At 41.7% G+C, this 22,690-nt stretch overlaps 1 protein-coding gene across 2 annotated transcripts; it reads right to left on the reverse strand.

The window, feature by feature from the left end:
- Nucleotides 1-631: 631 nt before the first annotated feature.
- Nucleotides 632-3,968, reverse strand: CLN8 (CLN8 transmembrane ER and ERGIC protein). 2 transcript variants are annotated; one of them, XM_082047758.1, is made up of 3 exons: nucleotides 3,813-3,968; nucleotides 1,882-2,539; nucleotides 632-1,474 (listed from the first exon to the last, which is right to left on the reverse strand). In XM_082047758.1, exons 2-3 carry the CDS (start codon nucleotides 2,422-2,424, stop codon nucleotides 1,160-1,162), a joined length of 858 nt encoding a protein of 285 aa, XP_081903884.1. In that variant the 5' UTR covers nucleotides 2,425-2,539; nucleotides 3,813-3,968; the 3' UTR covers nucleotides 632-1,159. The 2 variants fall into 2 exon arrangements, with proteins under 2 accessions (XP_081903884.1, XP_081903883.1); XM_082047757.1 differs by having other exon boundaries at nucleotides 3,787-3,968.
- Nucleotides 3,969-22,690: the final 18,722 nt, after the last annotated feature.

Below are 22,690 nucleotides of genomic sequence, written 5' to 3' on the forward strand. Positions count from 1 at the left end.
CATCAGCAGGAGAACATGCACCACAATTTGCTATGCCCCTATCTAAAAAAACCCTATCCTATTCCCTAGGTCAAGGTAAGATTTAGTGATGTGGCAAATAAAGTGCAAAGGATTGTTAACATCACTTTGTACGTTCTTCAAAGTAAAATAAAAATACTAGAAGAACAATTGACCTAAAAGAGGTGACTTGGGCTTTCCTCCAGAGGAGTCACCTCAGATTCTAAAACCCTCTATAACTCAGAGAATTTCCAAAAATGATGGGAACCATAACCAGAGCACTAGTGAAACCGCTCACGGGAACCTACAAAGAAAATAATTTTACCAATGAACCAGCAAACTTTTCAAGAATGAGAAAGAGTGAAACATCGTATCGTTGCCTCTTATATGTCACTGATTTCAAGTGAGCACTACCATTACCCACCTAGCTGGATCACCAGTATGACAAAGGCTTGCATCCCCACATGCATGTTTGTGGTGGATATGAATTCCCCATACGGAGGGTGACCTGGAAACTACAGTTCACTTTGACAGAGAACACTGAAACAATTATCTTCTTCAAGTGCACTTAGAAGAGAAAAAAAAAAAAAAAAAAAAAGAAAAAAAAAAAAGAAAAAGAAAAAAAAAACCCAAGACAAAAACCACCCCAGCCATGACTGCATTCTGCCACTGACCAGTTCGGCCACTTGGAATGATTTAATGGCACACAGGAACTAGGTAACCATGCATACCTAACTTGGGTCATAATTTTTCTTAATAAGCAACTCACATAATTTCTAGTATCAGTGTCTCCAACATATATGAAATAGGATCTAAGCTAAACTTGATTCAAGCTGAGCTTAATAGACAAATTAACCATAAAGCCACTTTGAAGCATTAGGATAAAGGATATCAGTAGGGACCATGTCACTCCTAGATCATGAAATACTGTCCAACCTGACAAAATTGTTGGCGTAATTCATAACTAAGAGGTTGAAAATCTTAAGTGTATGCACACATGAAACATAAACAATGCTTTTAAATACTTCTGATGCATACAGAATACTACCAGCAAGGAATCGCTGTGTTAATGAGCTCTTTGCAAAAGCTTCTAGTTCATGGACAAAGAGTTACTTTGCACTGTATTCTTCCAGTGCCCTACTAGGAAGCAGCTGCTTCAGTGTTATACTCTCTTCTTTCGACGTGTTTCACCGTTAAAATTTCCATTTTCCGTTGCTTTATTTTCAAAGTTCCAGTCAGTTGGGCTGAGGAGCTGCTGAGTTTTTTTGTATGTCCAGTATGGGTTAAGTATTAGTGTAACAGCAAATAATCCAGAGAATAAAACAATAAAATGAAGAAGTCCCAGATTTTCTATCACAGAATTCCAATTGAAAATACACACCCACCACATGTGGTAAGTAAGAATCATGCGGCAGTGAAACAGGTGGATCATCACCCACTGGTTTACCTTCCAGAAAAGGGTATTAGCACAGCCAGCCTAGAAAAAACAAGAATAGAAAGTATGCAGAAGTGAGATTGTTACTTCAAGATAAGGAACAGAGGAATCTGTAGAACTAATGCAAATATCCAGCTTTCACATACACATACTTTCAGGCATTTTTTCCATGTAGAGCTATGATATTCCACATGCATACAGCACCCCAAACTCAGAATGAATCTATACCATCTCACTATCCACATGCACACAGCATCCCACAGAAAACTATATGGAGTACTACAGAAATGTCATCACAACAGAAGCAGGTATCATAGTAACATGGATATCAGTTAGATGAACACAGTTTTGCTGAAAAGCTATCTAGATAAACCACACAGATTACCTATGGACAAGTGAGATGCATGAAAACTGTTACAAACATAATTTGAAAATGATCACATGCTTACCTTTAGAAGCATCCAGGAAATGCACGTTGAGGGAGTACTCATCTCCAACAACATTCCCATCAAAGGCAGATAATGTCCAGATTTCACATTAATTACCAGACCAGCCAAGCCACCAAAAGCAAGCAAGTGATGAACTACCAAGAACACATCAAATGTTCTAAAAATAACGTTGGACACGTGAACAGCTACATTTTCAAGCAAGAAAAATCCAGCAGCTATTAAACAATTAAACCAACTCCACTTCTGCTGCGAATACACTTTGTCAGCATAAAAAACAGGATCTATGAGCAAAGCCCATAACCCAGAAACACAACTCTGAAGTCCAAACACACCACGTGTGACTGCCATGTTCCAAAACACCTTCTCCTTTGCATGCAAGGCACGATAAGTGGTACTTATCCGTGAAGACAACCAGTGAGACAAAAGAAATACTCCCAAGTAGATAAAAAAACCAGCAGCTAAAAACGTCAAACGAACTTCCCATAAGAGATAGTCCCAGTCAAAAATGGTCCCAAACACTGGATCATCATTTGTAGGATTCATTTCTTCTTTTTACAGAGCAAAGCCTTGACACTTCTCACCCACACTACAGTCTCCTTTATGCCTGTTCAGCCTCTGCTATTATGCAAATCAGAAACCATGAACTCTTCTTTTCCATCTGGAACAAGGAGAAAAAAAAAAAGTGAATTTTAAGTCATCCACATACATAGCTTCTAAACCATGGAGAACTCACTTCCATGGCAGTTACAACTTTGGTCCTGTTGCCATTAGGCACAGTCACCCCAAAGACAAGTAAACAGACAGACAAAAAAACCTTAAGCAATGTGTTTAAGATTAACAACTGGCCTGCAAAATCTGTACCAATACACAGTAATGTACTGAAACAGAAGCTGAAGAGGGCAAAGTAGGAGGGAAATAAAGAAGAAGAGAAAATACAAGAAGGTAATCCTGTTTTCTTACTTATGAAGCTTGTACTTCAACAGCAGTGTGCTGTTATTCTACTCCATTATTCTCCTGTTCCCCTGCTTTTCCCTCACTGATTTTTCCACCCCTTCCTACAGCTTTGAGTGCAATTCAGGATCTCAAATACAGAGCCGGGACATGAAACCACTAAAACTTAATCCAGTAAGCAGGAACACTTACACAGAAAAGGGTTTTTAGGATCATATCTCAAAATAAGACTTTGCAATCAGTTTCTGAACATTAAACCTTCCAAAAGAAAACATATTCCAGAAATACATTAAGAATATGGAATGCAGACAAGCATCATTAATATGCATTATTAACACTAGCATAATTAACTGAACAGCCCAGTAGTAAGTGCCTCAAGTTAGCTGAAACTTCCCAAACACATCACAGTTCAAAGCCAGAGATTTGTGGAGATGGAAAAGCCAGATAATATTGAAATATTTGAATGCCGGCTGATTTTTATGAACTGCTGAGGTGATATCAGCGTGACTGCTAGACCCACTGCAGCCTGTAAATACTCAGAACCACGACGCGTTTTAGAGTTCAGTGGGAGCTCAATGAAAAAGCCAGAGTACAGAGATGCTCCCGCCTCGCTCCACCATGACCGCGACAGAGCAGATCCTGCCGGACCCGCTCACAACGGCCTTTGCTGGCAGATGCCCCACTCTAAGCGGGGGGACGGACGGTCAGTCCCGGCCCCAAGGCGCTACGCCCGTCCCACGGCTCCACACCGAACGACACGGACTCGAAGGTGGAGACCCAGCAGCTTCCCCTCCGCCCATCGCCCGGGAGAAAAACGGGGTGAAACACATTAATCCACTGGCACGAACAGGCCCTGAACAGCGCAACCCACTGCGGCAAGCGCCGGCAGCGGCCCCGGCAGCGGCCCCGGCCCCTCCCGCCCCGGCCCAGCCGCCGCGAGTCCCTCACGCAGACCTGCGGTGCCGGCCCCGGCCACAGACCTCGCTCGCACCCGCCGCTCCTCAGCGATGGCGGCCCGGCCCTTCCCGGCTCCGGGACTGCCCCGGGCGGCCAGGCGCCCTCCCCGGCTTCCCGGGAGCACCCAGTCCGGTCCGACCCACCGCGGTTCCCACAACAACCGCCCTCAGCTGGGCAGCCGCCATACGGCCCACTGCGCATGCGCCAGACGCCGCCGCGGCCGGCCGGCATGAACCACGGAGCGCCTCAAGGGGAGGGAGGGCGCGCCCATACCACTGGGGTGGGGGGGAGACGGCAGAACCTCAGAGAGAGACCCTGGTCACCTCCAGGGGGGAGCCTTGTTTACTAGGTGGTTTTCCTCGCGTCACAGAAGGCTCATCACCACCACTGAAAAGTTCATAATATTGAACAGATGCATGTTCAACAATTAAAAAAAAAAAAAAAAATAGCAGCAGTGATGCCATAGCCACTACCTTTACCTGTAATTATCTAATTTCATTAAAGCCAGCAAATTATTAAATCGATGTCACAGAGCTCTGCCACATGATTCTTGCCATAATTGTGAAAACTGATCTTGTCATCCCAGTGACTCAGCCTGGCTGGGTCTTGCGAGCATCACCTGGCAGTTCCACTGAAACCACAGGGCACTGAGCTCCTGCCCCGTGCCCGGGGTTTGGTTTAGCAGCCACACATGTGACTGGCATTGACTGCAAGTTTCACCAGGGGAAAGCTCGGTCCCATAACAGGCCAGGTGTTTCCACCAAAAAGTGACCACAAAAAAAAAAAAAGTCATCAAGCCACAACATCTGTTACAGGGAGAATTGGCCCAGAACAGCCAAAATCCTAAGCTGGGCCTCCTCGTGGTGAGACACCTGAGCTGGCAAATCTACCCTGAAGTCTGATGTCTGTTTGGTTCCCAGCCAGGGACAGGGATGTGCTGTCATTCCCTGAGGAAAACTGGGTTCTGCCACAGTAGCAGGATAGCTGGGCAGGAGAGGTTTTGTGCGTTTGCTTTTAATTGCTAATGTGACAAACCTGTCCCCCACAGACCCTCCCCAAGCTCTGTGAAAAGCACCATCGGTTCATGTGACACCTCAGGAGTTTAGATACAGGCAGCCAGGCTCGGCTGTTTATGGGAAACATCTGCAAACAAAATCTACTGCTTGTATCTCCATTTAATGTGCTGATGTGAGGCACCACACCTTCCCTCTGAGCTCCTCTGCAGACAGCCCCAAGGGACACCAGGGTTTGGCTGCAGCCGTGCCCACACACCCAGACACCACCTGTGTGCCACTGAGGTGAGTCACACCTGCCACCTCACCACCAGCAACCTCCGCCTGGGAGGTCCAGCTCAGCAGTAAATGCAGGGCAAGAAATTTCAGCCGAAATAGTTGTTTCTAGTAAAGAGCACACTGATGATCAAGTGATAGAGGTCCTAATGACATGGGCCAGCAAGTTGGTGTTGTAGACAGAAGGATTCATCCTTGCACAAAGCAAGAGTAAATTGTTTGCAAAGCTTTGGGGTGTGGTCAGAGCCATTTACTGACTCTGAAGGGGAAAAGGTGCTACAGGGCCTGAGAGATGCTAAGTAGAACGTCAGGAGGAGTTGTCGCTTGGGAAGTGCTTCCTAGCTACTGGTGGATATTAATTTAATAACCTCTGTTCCCTAACAGATGCCAGACCTCCCCTGGGTAACATGAAAAGGATGAGAAAGATGAACAAGCAAAATCTGGGTGAGCTATTGTTGGAAGAAATTGCTTTCCCAGGTAACATGATGAGGCTGATGCACCAAGGGCCTGTGTTTTAGCTTCCTCTGATTTTATTTTTCCTGTAGCCATCTTTAAAGAGTATCTTTAAATTGTAGTACCTTGAGGCAGAAAGTTTTTTTACTTACATATAAGGAACTGCAATTGTACTGTAAAAACCAAGATCACAGGAAGGCTGTAGTCTTTCTTGGGGATTTTCCTTCTCTTCGCTGCCTTTCTTGCCTTCTCAAGCGAAATCTAATTTTTTAATTACTACTAGGCTTAGCCATGATGTAATAGTTTTGTGTTACTTTCTGAATGTACTGATACTACAACCACACTTAGTGACAACTTTTTAATAGGCGCCTCATTATGGTAATTATGATCACTTCAGGTATTTCAAAATAGTTCTTCCCGCAGTGAGGCTCATCTTCCATATCATGTCATATTCAGTTCCCCTTTTTATGGCCATTCTGGCTGGATGCTACAGCATGCCCTGTCCAAAGCTAAATTTCCTGACTCTCTGCCCTGTCTTGATTTTGGAAGACTTTCTCAGCATCTTCAAAATGTCACAGATAGAATAACAAAGAGCACCCCTAGGCAAGGAGCCCTGCCTGCAGTTTAGATGATCTGCCCCTTGTAGTTAAGAGCCTCTTCATACTGGTTCAGTAGGCTTCCCCGCAGTCAAGAACTGAATGTGATTTTTTGCACCTTACAACAATATCTGTGTTTTGTTGCCTCAATGGCTACATTTATGCAGCCCCCCATGAGTGGGCTGCCTTTTACTTAGAAATGGGGTGGCTACATCCCAGCTGCCCATTGAATACGATTTTGGCGCACAATATTTCCCAAAACATCCATAGAAATTTGGGCTTCAGAAGTTCATTTTGACCAAACTCCTGCTTCAAATGGAACCAATGCCCAATACCCAGGAACCATCTAGAAAACTGCTAGGTGGCTCAAGCCAAACTTCTTCCAGGTAGCACACTAATAATTAAATCTTGCATGCAGTAATGAATCAGTAGCTCCTCTGTTGTATTTACTAATATACAGATAACTGATGATAGTTAAGGATGTCTTCAGTTTTATCACTTTTTTTTCTTAATTCCCTGAATCCGAGTGCCATGACCCCATGTCTTTCTCCTGCTCCCTGTGCTTTCCAAGGCAGACTCGTACCCTCTCAGTGGTGGGAGAGCACCTTAAAGGCAGAGGCTTAGGAGATGCATATGGAAGACACAAGGCCAACCAGTGAGAACTTCAGTGAGAGGGGAGCCTACAGTTTGTGCAGAGGCTGCAGGATGATTATTATAGGACATGTACGAGTGCTTGTGAGTATATGAGGTGGGAATACAGAATATAGCCAACTGGTGCTTCAATTGCCATTGGCAATGAGTTGGGAAATGTGTTTTAGGATGGGGTTGAGAAAGCACTTTCACTCCCATTGTCAAATTCATCCATTCATTGCAGACGACTGTTTATTCTGTAAAGATTTGCCTTGGATATGCAAGGGCAAAAAAATCTAGAATAAGTCAGGCTTAATTCTGCCTTTTGCTATGGCAATAGAAGGGCGTTTTCCATCTACAGGAGACATGGCATAATGGCAAAATGGCCAGAAATTGCCTGTGATGGCAGTGAAGGGATGGAGATTGGGAGGAATCCTGACTGATGAGGTTGGCCTCTGATAATTTTGTAACTCGGCACTGTCTTCCATCATATTGCCACAATTCTTGACAGCATCTTTCATGTTCCTTTTTGAGCCCAACATACAGACACACTATAAGGCTTTCTTCTGGCTGGCTGAACACTTGGCATATACCAGACAGGAACTGAGAGCATGACTGACCTCCCCGTGGGTCCAGCTGTAGGGCGTCCTGCAGCAGCTGATGGTGATGAAGACAAAAGCCTGCACAGACTAGAAGCCTGCATGGTTTTGTGGGCAATAACATTGTCCCAGCTCACTGCAGAAATTCTGGAGTCCTTGGTATGCAGGTACTGTGCACACAGCTGTGTGGCTACTATTAGTCTGTACAGTGAACAGTAAGGCCTTGAAATACGGTGAAAATATATTATTATAAGGTCATTAACCCCTTGAAGGAGTACTGGGGAAAAAAATTATCATGGTCAGATATGCCCTGCTGCAGGAAGGTTGTCCAGGATATTTTACGTACTGACCAGCCAAAAATAGTGCAGAAATATCAGTGTGGCCAAGCTAAGTAACAGATGAGACCCTTTTATTGATCACAATTCACATACAGTTCAAATGAGACCACCCTTTGAGAAGAACAACAAAACCCTGGCTGATGAGGATACAATAAGTTGGAATTGCATATGTGGTGGAGAGTCACCCATGTGTGTTGTAGTCTGTACATGGTTTGTGCCCTCTGACAATCATATGTAAGCCTGTAGCATGAATATGCATCAAATGCTTGAAAATAGGCCACCCTCACTAGGGCAGCACTCAACTATGCTATTAATCAGTGTTAATGAATCCTGGACAAAGTCTCTTTTGTGTTCATACCTATATTGGTTTTTATTATGTCTTTTAAAATCTCAACACTGGCTTATTGGGAGAATGGAACTAATTAGTAAATAGAGGGAAAACAGAAAATTCTCTTATCCTCTGAGTAGCATGTGAAGGATATGAAGTTCCTGCCTTAGGTTATCTTCATTCATTTTTTAATTCCAGAGTACCAAAAACCTATGGTTAGTGGTACTAAATGCTGAACTAAGTGCTATGAGTATAAATAAAACCTGAGCTGGTAATCTTCCCAATAGAGGATGAAAAGTCTACTGCTACTTAGAAAGCCAAGAACTCATTGACTTCTCAAAAGGTTTTATCCCTCTCTTCTCAAAGTTTTAGAAAAGCTTGCACAATTACAGACACAGATCCATGCATATACACACAGCTTCTGCTGACCTGTCACATAATCATTTATTTTCAGTGATATGCTTCTTAAATTCCTTTTTTAAACCAAAATGTCTTCCTTTACCACCTACTAATCTGCTGTCTGCATTCAAATCTATGGGAGATTTACTACTACTTGTGGGAGCTTTGCTTCAGTTCAGTGGGAGATTTACTACATGCCTGCCTCAAGGAACTCCATAGCAATACCAAATGTGTAATCTTGCTTTGTTAATGTTTTAAACATACTCTCAAAAGTTCTCCTGATTTTCATCCAACAAGTACTTATGCAGTATTCCTACACACAAACTCCAGGTATTCCAAGAAGCACTTTGAACATGCTTGTTTAGGGCATTTTCCCTCTCAGCTAATAGGAAGTATACTCAACTTCTTTCAGAAAACCTGTATTACAAGGCTTTCATGTCTGCCAAGAATTCAGGAAGTCTTTACATGGCATAACATATTCATCTACTCAGGCTTGTTTATTTTCCTTAGTACTTGGAGATCAGCACTAGTTTCCACAAACTCTTTTTCTGTTTCACTTATGGTCAGTTTTAAATGAATTAATCATCTCCTTATGCTCCAGAACAAATAGTGATAATAGTTGCCTTGAAGCCCTTGATATTCCCAAAATTAAAAAAAAATCAGATATGCCAAGCATCCAGACTTCCATCTACCAGTTGTGGGAAAAATAGCAGCAATGAAAGTGGCTGTTTCTGCCTGCTTGAATCTCTTGAGATAATTCAAATAATGTAGAAGGACTGGAATTTCTTTCTTCAGTACCTCTCAAGATTATCCCCCATTTCTCTTTACTATATGAACATTTTATGAAGATGCTGGAGGTATAAAACCGCTGTTGAGCAGTGCCATATATCCCAGTCTCATTAAAGAAGCTGTGTTGGGTGTAAACATAGTTCAGGATGTTTATCATACCCATGCTGACCCTGTGACGTCTGACCATTCCCTGTCCACTGCTTAATTGGGCCTCACCAAGTCCAGCCTTTGGGCAATTATTCCTTTAATATTTCCTGCCTTCTCATTCTTTTACCTCCATTCAAGGCAAGATATCCTACCTTTTCTTCTTCTAATCCTAATTTATTTCTATTTTGATACAACACGCTCTCAAGCCCTCTGCTGCTTGGTCCAACCATCTCTCTCAAAATTTTCTCAAAATCTCAACTTCTGTCTCCCATTAGCCTGCAATTAGTCTGCCATGCATGAGATGTTGCTGCTTCACCTCTTCTTTGTCACCTTAACTTCACACCTCACTCCAAAGCCTTCTTATTCTCTTTCCATTTTGTAAGCTTCTCTTTATGTTCCATGTACCATATACGTGTCTCTTGAATCACTGCTTAAATAAATTTTTTTCTCTCTCTTCTCCCTAATTCTGTTAGAGCCCTGGCCAGTCAATGCCTCTTTATGCTCCTTCCTGAGGATTTTTACCTCCTAGTGCCCAGCATCACTAGTGACACTATAACCACTTATTTTACCCCATAGCAATAATAAATAAGAATAATACCAGCTGTATCCAGTTGTCAGTGTAAGTTCCTCAGTTGCTTCTGGTTGGCTTCAAGTAACAAGCACACTGTGATGATAGAAGCTTCGGTTTGCAGTTTAACCTTTTTATTCCTTTCTCACCAATCTACGTGTCTTAACAATGTTTGCTGGAACAGGTTGTTCTGCCTTAGTAGTCAGGCTCTTGCTTCACAGCTGCAGTCATAAAGGTTAGTCTAACTGGTGTTTCAAGTTTACCCAGAATCTCTAGTCCTTCTTTCTCCTTTCCCACACAGGTACCTCCAATGCCTCTTCAGGAATAAAAGGAAAATCCTGTGTCTGTCTTATGGAATATATGCTTATCATTTAGGAATTTTATTTAGCTCCAAGCAGCAGTCTCACCTGGATAGAAACTGGGGATTTTACCAGCAGGCAAAAAGATGTTGGTCAAGTTAGAAACAGAAGAGTCAGTGACTGGCTTAGATGTGGGTCTCTACCAAGGGTTTGGTTGCAGATTATCATCTTAGACCATCTTTCAGTTGCATTTGCAGACACTTCAAACAGTTCCTATGAAAACCGAGATGAAGTCAAGGACCTTACAATTGCTGCTTAGCAATGGTGGGCAGAAACTGGGAGCATTTCTGTAGCCTCAGCCAGAAATCTAATAAGCTTACTTTTGGGGATTTCAGTAAAGCGACAGCACATCTATCACATTGACAAGGTTCTCAACAGCTTAAATGACTTTTTGGAATACACAGTGCATAAGCAGTAAAGTAGATGGAAGGTGACCAGCTGTTTTCCTGTTTTCAGCTTCATCCAAGTGGAGACATTCAGGTATTTCACAAGTTGCAGTACAGTGAAATAATGACAACAGTATAAGATGACAATTATTATTAGAAATAGAGAACAAAATAAAAAAATAAGTTTGTCAAAATGTCTTTCTAGGGATAGTGGGAGAAATCTAAGATGCTTAAAACAGCAGCTGAGAATGAGCTTCTTTCATGGCAGGTTATTCTAGACTTGCAAAAGATGGAAATCCTTTTTTATGTAGTCTATTTAGATTTATTTATAAGAAGAAGATTCTAACCATTTACTTGAGGTACTCCTAAAAATACATTCTACAAACCCATTTAAAAGTAAGTAAACAGCAGTTATCCAGTCTCTTTTAATAGTTAATGCAGTTTGTAATTTAACTAAGTTTCTGGTGCTGAAAAACCTTCCTAATACTTCCTTTCTTCCCAAAGCTAGCTTCACATGCAGTGGTCAAGAGTCAAGCATTTGAGGTCTGCTACAAATCTGTCAGAGTGTTAGATGAGCCTGGAGTTTTCGTGACAGTCTGCTATTTACTGCACTATAGCAACTTTGTGGTGTGCTGAAACAGAAGGCATCATCCAGCACATGACCACTGAATTGATTTATACCAATTCATGGTCAGGCCCTGCATGGGCTTTTTCTATTTCTTTGTATTCCATCCTTCCTGAATTTTCACTTTCAGTAAAATGTAAACTGGCTTTTACACTATTTCACTAGACTCTTGCGTAGGTGCATCAGATAGTATAAGGTGAATGGTAAAATTTAAGGCCTTCCATTCACAAGAGTCATATCCATAGAGGGGAAAGAACATATTTCAACAGTGAGAAGAAAGAGAAATGTGACAGATAATTCTCTGCCAAGGTATTCTCTCCTATTTCTTGCAAGCTTAATCAAAATCCCACTGAAATAAATCATAACAAGTTATGGACATAAACCATTATGAGATCCTTTAGAGTATTTTGAGGAGATTTAAAAGAAAACACACAATCAATAAACGATAAAATTGAAAGGAAATAAGGTTTTGTAATCTTACCTTTTGTGCATCAGCCCACAGGAGATTTTCATAGTACCTTTTGAACCAGTTGGCTGTTTTCATTCAAAGTAAGTATGTCCTTAAAATTTTCATAAACATCAGCAGAAAGGAAGTCTGAATGAGTACCCCTTGAAAAGAAAGGCTGCACCACAGAATGACAATTCTCTGTCCTGTTTGGCTACACGCTCACCAGTTACCACAGATAGCCCAAAACCAACAGCACCTTGCCAGAAGCAGCTGAGGGGCAGCTCACTCTGCAAGTTGCCAAGGACCATGCAAGGAAGCCCAGAATGGGACCTTACAGAAGTAGGAGAGGAATTTACAGCAGAAAAATCACTGCAAACAAGTTTCCTCCGCCTTGCTTCTCTCAAAACAATTTGATTTTGCTATTACTAATGGCTACTCAGAAGCACAAACAGGCTTTTCAAGCCTGGCTCTCAGGGAAGATCACACCCAACTTTGTAAAGATTTCAGTGGGATTCCTCACAGTGAAACACATGAGTAAGTCTTTGTGGGCTGAGGCTGCAATCTAGTAAAACTACGTGTAAAGATTTCCTCACGTTTAAAGGGTTAGGCTGCAGCGGAGTCCCACTGGTGACCAGCAGGCTGCGAAAGAGCCAGTTCTCAGTGACCTGAAGGCCAAGTTGTGCCACAGTTAAGTTCCCATCCTTCTTCATTTGAAAACAATGCTGCAGCACGATGCTTTATCTGTTTATTAGGTGTGTACAGGATGTCAGAGATGAGTGTTGGTTACTGTTTGTTGTATCCTTTTATTCTGGAAGTCTTAGGCATTTGAAAACACAGGCATAATTTTTTTAGTTTTACACTGATAGAGACTCCTAAATAAAGCAGGCCTCAGGGTAATGATTAACTTTTTGCTAGACATTGTCTTCTCAGTTGCATAGAACTTGACAACTTCCACAAGTGTGAAGTCAGCCTGGTTTTCTTCTTCTTGAAAAAAAGGACCCTCATTCTACAAATACTTATTTTAACTGATTCTTAGTCTTCTATATCTTCTAAGACATTATTTTGCAATCAATTATGTTAATAAGGGAAAAGCCCCACTGAGACCTACAGTAGAGGTCTTTGCTATAACCAGAGTACTCTTTTTTTTTTTTTTTTTTTTCTACAAAGGTGACAGTCTGGGCTGAACTTTGTACTGAAGTTGCTGTTTTTGTGAATCAAGAGAAAGGTGATACCTGCTTACACGAGCTATAGAAATCAATAGCCCTAATTCTGTACCGGTTATTTGAAAAAGAAAATCAAGATCCCCACATATAAGGCATATGTTATATATAAGGAATACAAATGAAACAAATATCTGAATAAAAAGACAAGAAACTGAAGGCAGAAAAAGCCAATTAATTACTCAACACCTCTGTTATAATGAGGCAGTTTTGACAGCAGCAAGGTGCAGCACCTCTCTTGCTCTAGTATCTCCAATGAATAGACTATCATCAGAAACTAGATTTTAGCTGCCAAGTAATTCTAATTCTAATTCTAATTCTAATTCTAATTCTAACTCTAATTCTAATTCTGATTTGGCCTTGAGGCTATTCCAGGTTTCCTAAGGGACAAATAAAAGATCCCTCAGGAAATGTTTTTTCCAGCTCAGGAACAGAAAGGGGTGAAATGTCTGTGCAGAATGAAACCTCGGTTAAGGTCTTTTGTGTGAAGGAGCTCACTTTTCCCTATAAAATGAAACTTAAGTTTACTTACATTACCAGAAATCAAACTGACTATCAGAGAGATAGCAGATGGGCTCATGAAATCATTTGAGGAGATTTTTCTGAGCATTTGCTCATTCAGCATATATAAAGGACTCTACACTGACAAGGCAATAGATTTCTACTTGCTAAGGTTATAGTTTCATTTTGCTGAAGTCACTGGATTTAAAACTGCATGCCAAGAGAATCAGATTAATCATTACCACTGCTAGGAGAGGATAAACTCAAAGAGAAAAAATACTGTGAGTACTTCAAAATGACAGATTTCTGAGGAAATCTGATAATCAACAACATATAGCAACAATAATAAGTAATATAATACCAACTTCACCTGAAGCCCAGACATAAGGATCCAGATACACACTTCTTATTTTACCCATTTAAGCAGTTATACGTTCCCTATTCCCCATGTTGTATTCAATACAGTGCTGGCATTGGCAGCTGGAAGCAGCATGAATTAAGTGAATGCATTTGCCATAGCAACAAATCACTTAAGTGCAAACTATTAAATTAAGTTTTTGTGACTTGAGTTATTATGACTTGCAAACTTCTCATCTATCACAGAAGGTGAATTTTTCATGAACCAAGCTGAAGAATAGAAATGAGAAAATCCTTCCAGCTTCTTCCAAAAAATTTCAGTCAGGAATGAGTTCAAGTACTAATTAGAGTGGTACTGCTGCATAACAGAAGTCACAATATGATCAAGGCCACTGTCTTTAGAAGTGAGTGGGAAGTGAATAAGAACAAAGAAGGGAGCTTTCAAATGGGTAAATTAAAATTCAGCATTAAAGGGAGGTATGCAGATGAGACTGGGATAGGTGAAGCTGCCAGAGGAAAATCCTGCTTCCTATTGTGCCCCTTATTTTAGAGAGATGAGAAATCAAGCAAAATTAAAGCTGGGGCACATGTTCACTCCAAGATCTGGCTGTGCTAGCAGAAGCTGTTGTCTTCGGCTGAACACCTCTCCATCACCACCCATGCTGCAGCTTACTGCCCCTTCTAATCTTCTCCAGAGCTCCTTCTGTGCCCATCAAAGCAAGCTGTGTTACTTTGAGCAGTAACCCTTTACTGGTCTGTCATATTTAAGTCCATTCTGCAAGCAGCACAGCTAACAGCTGGGAGGGAACTATCATGTGTGGTAGAGCCTTCATGTCCTTCTAGCTGACAAGGGTAGAGATGGAGAAGGAGCTGTGTCCACTGTCTGGCTTCCCACAATTAGTAGTGTCTTATATTTTGCACTATTTCCTTTGAAAAAGATTCATAAAGCATCATCCCTGATGGTAGAAAAAACAGTGTTAAGAGCTTTACAAAAGAGAAATCCTTGAGCAAATCTGTGTACCATGGATTTTAAGTTAGGCTGATGTGTGATGTGGCTATAATTGGCAGAAGGAAAAAACCCAACATTGCACCAAATGCAAAATAGAGTATTGTTTGGCTAAAACTAGCAGAAAATTGAAGCAGCCTTCTCCCTGAAAATACAATGCTTATTACCTGTATGTGTCAGATGCAAGACCAGTAGCTGCTAGCAAATAACTAATGAAAGGGAAACAGGAAACAGTAATAAAAGTTTTGGATAAAATCTTACTGCTGAGAGTAGTACATACAGACATTATGGTATGGTGACTCACTACACCATCATGTCAGTGCTTTTGTCCAGTTTCCAGAGCTTCAGCATATCATTTGGTGTCTAAGAACGGGATATGTCTTCAGTGCTAAGAGATGGCCCTTTCTCAGACAAAAGCTGAGTTGTCTCGGATGGTTCCTGACACACAGCACGTCAGCTTGTGTGACAAAAAGTGCTTTTATGCTGCTTGGTCAGTCATCACCAATACAGATGAAAGACAAGTCACTCTGCTGATCTGTGTGAAATGCTGAGATGTAATTTACAGTGCTCTGCATAACACTGCCTGATGCTCCCAAGCCCCTAGAAAGCAGATTATTGTAGTCATTTGACACATGGTCACAGGGAGGTTAAGTGAATCACCCCCAGCCAAAAAAAGGCAGAGTGATGGTTAGGCTTTGGAAATGTCTGGCTTTGAGTCTAACAAGAGGCACACTTAGATGTATATTATCTTGACAAATGAGCGCATTGTTCCCAGGCTGCACTGCAATGTGCTTTAAAAAGTGCAACAGTAATAAAACCACCGTGGAACGTCTCTCAGTAGGATATAGTTACAGCCCCAAATAATGTCACCTTCTCTGTAATCCTTTTGGACAACAGTGCCGGTGAAAATATCCCTATCTGATCCCAGTGTGACCTCCATGGGGGCTTGTTGACAGAGGTGGCGATACAATTTAGAGGACAAAATGTGTTCGAGTGGTAAATTTCAGGGTTGTTACTGGCTGCAAGAGGAAGGAGATATCCTCTGCAAAGGATCTCTTGATATTGTCATTATGCTAAACAAATTAAGACCTAAGCTTTGCAACACATAACCAAGCTATGAAGTTGTTTGCAGTGGATAAATTAAAGAACTCAATGATTAATACAGGCTTTACAATCATTTACTCCAGCCTTTTGAGTAGCACAGGTCACTGGACATCCATTAATTAATTTGCTTCAAGCCCAATAGATGTTGCCCAATTAAAGCATGTCTATCAAATAAAAATCCAGTGTTGATTTAATTCTTTTTAGTGATGGGCAATCTTTGATAGATTATTTCAACAGTTAGTATGCACACGGATCACTAATTGAAAGAATTATTTATAGTCTGAATTAGTTTAGTTTAATCTCCCAGCCACTGAATCTCATCATAGCTTCGACAGCTAGACTTGGCATTTCTAAATTGTAATTAAGGGGCCTTTAATCTTTGATCATTCAAATAGATCAAGCTTTTAGGATGATTAAGCAATCTATAACAAGTTTTGTAGTTTTCATCTATAATTCTTTTTGAATTTTCATTCCTTTGGACACAGTATTCTAGTAGTTGTTTCACCAGCAATGTACAGGAAAATACCATGAAAATGTTATTTCTGTTTTCTAGCACTCTGTTTGCAGACAAGGATTATCAGAATCATCTCCAAATTTCTTTCCATGTTTCTGTTTTCTGAACACTATTGTGGTGGTATGGCTTATGTTCTTTGTGCCTGGAGTTACAGTCTTATGTCCGACTAGGGTAACTGTGCAGACAATCTCCATGTGATCAAGCTGTCAATCTCATGCTAATTCACTGTGTGCCTGTTCACATGTTCAGTTGGCATTCCTGTTGGACACATTAGTAGGTGTTAAGCCTCTTCACCTAAGCATAGTTTTTAACTGAGACACTGTAGCTGAGAACTGATAGATTTTTAAACGATTTTTCATCTGTAATTGGCTTTGTGAGATCTGCTAGCCTGCTGCTGAAAGACAAGACAGTGAACTTCAAACATTATTGAAGGACCTTTGGTCTGACACAATTTGGAGGCTCATGCTCATCTACATGCAAATAGTCAGTAGAAGGTATGTATTTGTAGAGAAAAGAGTCTTTATACATGCACATAGTTTTAAATAAATCTGTTGAACTACTCTTTTAAGTACTTGTCAACACTTCTGGACAAGAAAACATGGCTTAACTATTTTATTAAAAAGAAGACCTTATGTTTAAAAAAGCTTGCTCCTCTAAGATAGCATTAACTGAAATCTCTTTTTTTTTCAGAAATCAGCTCATAGACAGACATTAGAATAATGAAGCCAAAGGAGTCACAGAAACAAATGTGGCATGATATCACAGAACCCTATGAAAACAGCTGGGCTGTGATGATGTATGAACAGCTAGGGAGGGCAGAAAAATGTCAGGCAGACTGCTAGTCCAAGTATGGTATGAGTCTTGCCCAGAAGACTCTAGGCAGTAGGAATGCAGGGACATTTAGACAGAAATAACAACTAAATTTACAGAAGACAATGTAAATAACCAGGTGAGTCATAAAGGTCTTCAGCTTACCAACACCAGGCTACCATCACTAGACTCCCATGGACAGTTAATGATCTACAGTGCAGCAGCCACTCAACAAAAAACATTCATCCTGGAATAAACCAGCTTTAGCTGTAGCTGAAGAGTAATTACTCAGCTAACCTGCTACTGTGAACGCATATTATATTAACGTGCACCATTGCACTCTTGGTAGCTGCTTGCCAAGGAAGAAGGCATTGGGAGGATGCTTGTGTGTGCATGGGGAGGGCACTGACAACAATCAGTGTCATCAGGCTTGTCTAATAACAACTTCTGTCACATCTACTCCTTTCTTCCATTTTGCAATACCCCCAGGCCCAGTTCTCAAATTCCTCTCGCCTCCCTTCAGTGTCCACCTCCCCTCTCTCCTGCTACTGCAAAGTAACACATCCCTAACATCTTTTCCCTAACACAACAGTCCCCACTTCTTACTTTCCCTGTGTCCTATCCCCAAACCTCTGCTGCCAAACTAACAACCTTTTATCCTACAAAGCCCATTATCCAAAGCCATGTGAGTGCTTCTGGGTGTCCTTCTCCCAGAATCTCCATGCCATAATCTTTTAATCCTTCCTCTTGGTATTTCTTTCCTACACTTTCACCTGCTCACACTTAACAGGTCGGGTTGCATAAAACTAGCTTAAAAGATGGAAAGAAAATGGCTTAAAGATTGACTTCTCAGAGCAGGCATGACAGCTCCGTTGTTAGCATGTTTGCTTTCCTGCTGACAGGATAACAGCTTGAGATGGTCTGAAGGGAATCTTTTGCAGCTAAATCTTAAATCTTCCAAAATTAATGCCTAAAAGAACGTCTTCTTCACAGGAAGAACAAAATTTAAGCTAGACAATAAGTGAGGCCTTACTTGTACTTTTTATTTAGCATTTCTCAACAGCTGAGTGATGTTTCTCCAGGGGCCGACAGCCCTGAAGGAACAAATGGCTTGATCTTCTATCTGCTTTTAGCCCAGATCTCTTGCCAGATGCACAACAGGATGGGAAAAGAGATCATAAGCTAATTCAGCAGAAATGTACTAAATCTGGGAAGAAATATGGAATTGAGCCTATACAAGTCCATAGCTATAAAAACATTTATGTGCCCTGTTTCATGAGCTCCTGTGCAATCATTAAACACCATCTGAGGACTGTGAAGGCTGTGCCACAGATGATTTACATCATGCTTTTCACAGCTGCCTGAAGTAGAGGACAGAAAATATGCCCTTTAAAATCCAAGGACATTTTGCATTGGAGAATATTTAAAATATGAATATGTCTGTGTCTGAAGAGCAGTGTCAATGTTTGAGGAGAGAAAGGCTGAGAGGACAGAGGTAGTAAGCAGAGCCCAGATAATGTGGTAAAGTCATCAGACTGTCAGACAAATGTTTAATGTGCAGTTTTGAACATCTTCTCTGTTCAGTACATTACAAGCCTCTGCAGGGGAGGAAGTGGGGAAAAAAGGAGACAAAACTGATTCTGGAAAAAAAACCCCTAAAAGATATTTTAGGCACAATGAATCAAATATCAGTTCTAAATATGTGAACGACATTTATTGTGGACTACCTTGTTGCAGGGATTCGTGGTATTTAATGTTTCTGTTTCTAGGGGGAAATAAACATTATAGAAAAACATCAGAAATACAAAAAGAAGAGTAAGGATTTCATTTTTGAGTTTGGAAAGAGTTTCTATATATAAAACTTGTTTGTTCATATTAAACCTGACAGCTGGTAGAAAACAAGTGCAACATTACTTTTAAACAGAGATTTCACACCCTTGGCAGTGTTGCACTTTGATGCCTTATGATTCAATCTTGCTTTCATATTATGGTTAAAAATTGAGATTATGTTCATTGATATATCTTAAAGGTTCTTTGATTTTCACTTTCTTTGTTGTGATTTAGTAAATGTGCAAACTAAGATAATATTAGAAAATATTTGTTTCTGAAGACTGAAGGTCTGCTTAGACTCTGGGAAAGCATTGTTTGCCAGCCACTTGTTTTTCCACCATAGGTTAACCTAATACCACTCAGCTGTTTTGCTTCTTCTCTGTGTTACTTCATCTTAATAAGTATATTCTCAATTAAGCATTGATGATGCACAAGAGGTTTGCTTTAATAAGATGACATAGTTTGTCTCAGGCAAATGAAAAATGGTATTGTTTCTTCTCAACATTTCAGCATTTTTCTCTCATGTATGTATGCATTTATCAAGTGGCATTATGGAGCTTTCCTTAAGTTAAACCGTGGGTGTACACCTAGCATGTGGAAAACAAGTAGACATGTGCTCGTGATTTCTCTCATTTGAATGCATGCTTCAGGCAACTTATGTATAAAATAGAACAAAGTGCAGCTTGAATACATGCTTTATTTAGGAAAGATTGCTTGGAGGAAAAAAGTCACAGACGCTCACAGGTTGGCTCTGTCTTTAGACAGTGAGTAAGTGGAGAAGAAAAGGGGCATGATCCTGGAGGTCTTCAGAAAGGAATTGGCTCTTGGAGATAAGAGATGGTAGAAAGGGCGTTCACAGTGCTTAACTCAGTCTGATGAATCTTATTTCCCCAATTTCCCTCTCTAGTCAGTGGAGAGAAAGTATCTTCTCTAGGGAGTGCTTCTTAGCAGCTAAGCTCTGTGTGATCTGGGACCCAAGAGACATCAGGACCATCATCACCATCTTCTAGGACCATACCTCTGGTTGTTGAAAACGTGGGCTCAGCAGTAAGATGCTGTTGCAGTCAGCATAGGTCAGCTCCACACAAAGCAGCAAGTAATGCTGGCTGAAGGTCAAGGCTACATGCATCCCTGTGAAGGACAAGCACGCTTTTGGGAGTGATTTGGCTCCTTGGCAATTGCAGAGTGATGCTGCTCAAGATCTGAGGCAGTATCAGTGGGGCTTTGAAAACAAAGCCAGGAATCCATGTGTACCTGTGAAAGCTTAAGAGCCAGTCCTCTGCCTTGTGTCTTTCACTGCTAAGGCAGCTGAGGACCCTGGATTGTTTCTTTCTAGGTTATAAGCCCAGTATTTCCTCCTGTCCCTCAGAAACCGTTCAAGGAGCGCTGAGATAGTAAATGTAGTATTGGCAGGAAGGTACAATACAGGTCACAAAATAGCTGGCACATCTGTTTGCACAGGAAACATGCTGGCCAGTACTTTGGCTGAGTTCTGGCAGCCAGGCCATTGCATGAGGAGTACAATAGTATTTGCAGAGAGGAGAACCTTCTACCTACACCCCCATCTCTCTACATTGTTGCCTACTCAAGAAGAGAAATCATGGCAGCTGTTATCTTCTGCTTTTCCCTCGGGTGTTTCCAGTAGCCCTGAGACCCACTGTCAGAGTCTGATAAGAACAATTGCTCAAACATTGTGGCAAAACCAGTTCATCCAGTCACAGAAGATGGTGCATTCAGTATAAGGTGAATTGCAATTTACATATAACCAACAAACTAAAGATCCACAGCCCAGGCCGGCTGGCTGGTACAGGAGGTGGGGGATGAGCTGGAGGGCACATAGCTCCACCTTCTGATATACCCAGCATGGCACAAAGGAAAAAGCTGAGACCCTTCAACATGGCCTGAGACTTGTCGATCTTTCGCAATCACCCCTTCCCCCTAGACTTATCTCTCTTTCACAATAACACCTCCACAAAAGACCAAAAATTACGCAAGTGGGCAACCCAGAGGTCCATAAAGGCTCACCTTGTGCAAGCACTGGCAACGCCCACCCACCATCCTGAGGCCTACTCTGCCCACCAGTCTCACCACATGAACTGAACAAGACACTGGAGGACGCCGCACATCACTGGACCCAAGACTGCGAACTCCATCACACATAAAGCAGAGCCATAAGGATGGTGAAGTCTTGCTCTCTCATTCCTTTCTTTCCCATACTTCTACTTTTTTTGCTTTCCTTTTTATAAATAACAGACTTACATAAGATTTACAGCCCTGCATATGCCACAAACTTTTTATGTTTACCATCTGAACCTACAATAACATAAATCCTTCTGCCACCAAAACATATACCATTTGGGCCAAGCTGCAAAATAAAAGCCTTTTGTTTGTGGACCTTAAGTACTATGTGTACTGTTTTCTGACCAAGGGGATCCACGAACCTGAGTCACTTCTTCCCCCAACTCATACCTCTCGGCGGAATGTGACACCCACACCAGACAATGATTTACATGTCTGCTGTCAGGCGCTGTCAACCCATCTTCATGAATGACCATCCTTAGGTCTGAGAGTGCATTTCTGACCCCCAGGTGCAGAATATTCTCCAATTATTTTGCTCATCTCCCCACAAATTATCTGGCATCACATCAGGGGAATAGATGGCATTTCACACACGCATGTTGTAGGGTATAGAGCAACCTCTGTGACAAGATGGAAGCAGTTGGGGCAGATTTATGACAGCACAGGCAAGGCTGGGTAAGAGAGAAAGGTCTGTTTCACCACGCTCTCTCAGATCTTTGGGATTTTAGCCCTTTTCTGGAACAGGTGATTAACCACCTGCTACATTGGGACCATTTGAGAGACAGAATGAAAACTAATGTCTCTTGCATCAGGCACTCCAGATAGCTGTGGACCCATGGAGGCAGCCCACAGTGACTGAGCATCTCCAGTAGCCCACCATGCTTGTTCAGTGTGCCTGGGGGCATACCAGGACACGTCAGCTGCAAAGATAATGGAGCTGGCACTTCATCAGCTGCCTTGAATTCTACATCTACTTGCCAGAGACAGTTTGAAGCAGCAGGAGGTTCTTAATCTACTCAGATCAGGCAATTAGAGACAGAACAAGGAAGGAGCACAGCATTGTATTAATAACACTGATATAGGAGGTACAAATTAGCTCATTCCCTCACTTTCTCTATCCACACTCCTTTTTGCCATCAGATGAATCTGCAGACTGCTGTGGGGCTGTACAGGTTGTTAGTGCTGATCCTGGAGCACCACCAGCTCCCTCAGGCTCATTGGACCCATAGCCAATACATCATCCTGCACGGTGCTCTCCTGCAAGCATGGTGTCTACATGATCTGCCTGGCACAGGACCTGCCAAAGGATGAGCACAGCCTGATTCAAACGCACAGCTGCTGTGTTGAAGAAGAGCATGACTCACGAGACTGCACTGAGACAGCAGTGCAAAGATCAATAACTCCTTAGGTAGCTCACTTGAATGCTCTTACTTTGTTCAGTAAATTAAATATTTTTGTTTGGTTGAAGCCCCCCCAGGGATTTCTGAGGCCTTTGCTATGTCATTTTTGCCCCTCCTTGGCCTGGA

This window comes from Streptopelia decaocto (genome assembly GCF_964273445.1).
Source record: "Streptopelia decaocto genome assembly, chromosome: 3".
Classification (NCBI taxonomy): domain Eukaryota; kingdom Metazoa; phylum Chordata; class Aves; order Columbiformes; family Columbidae; genus Streptopelia; species Streptopelia decaocto.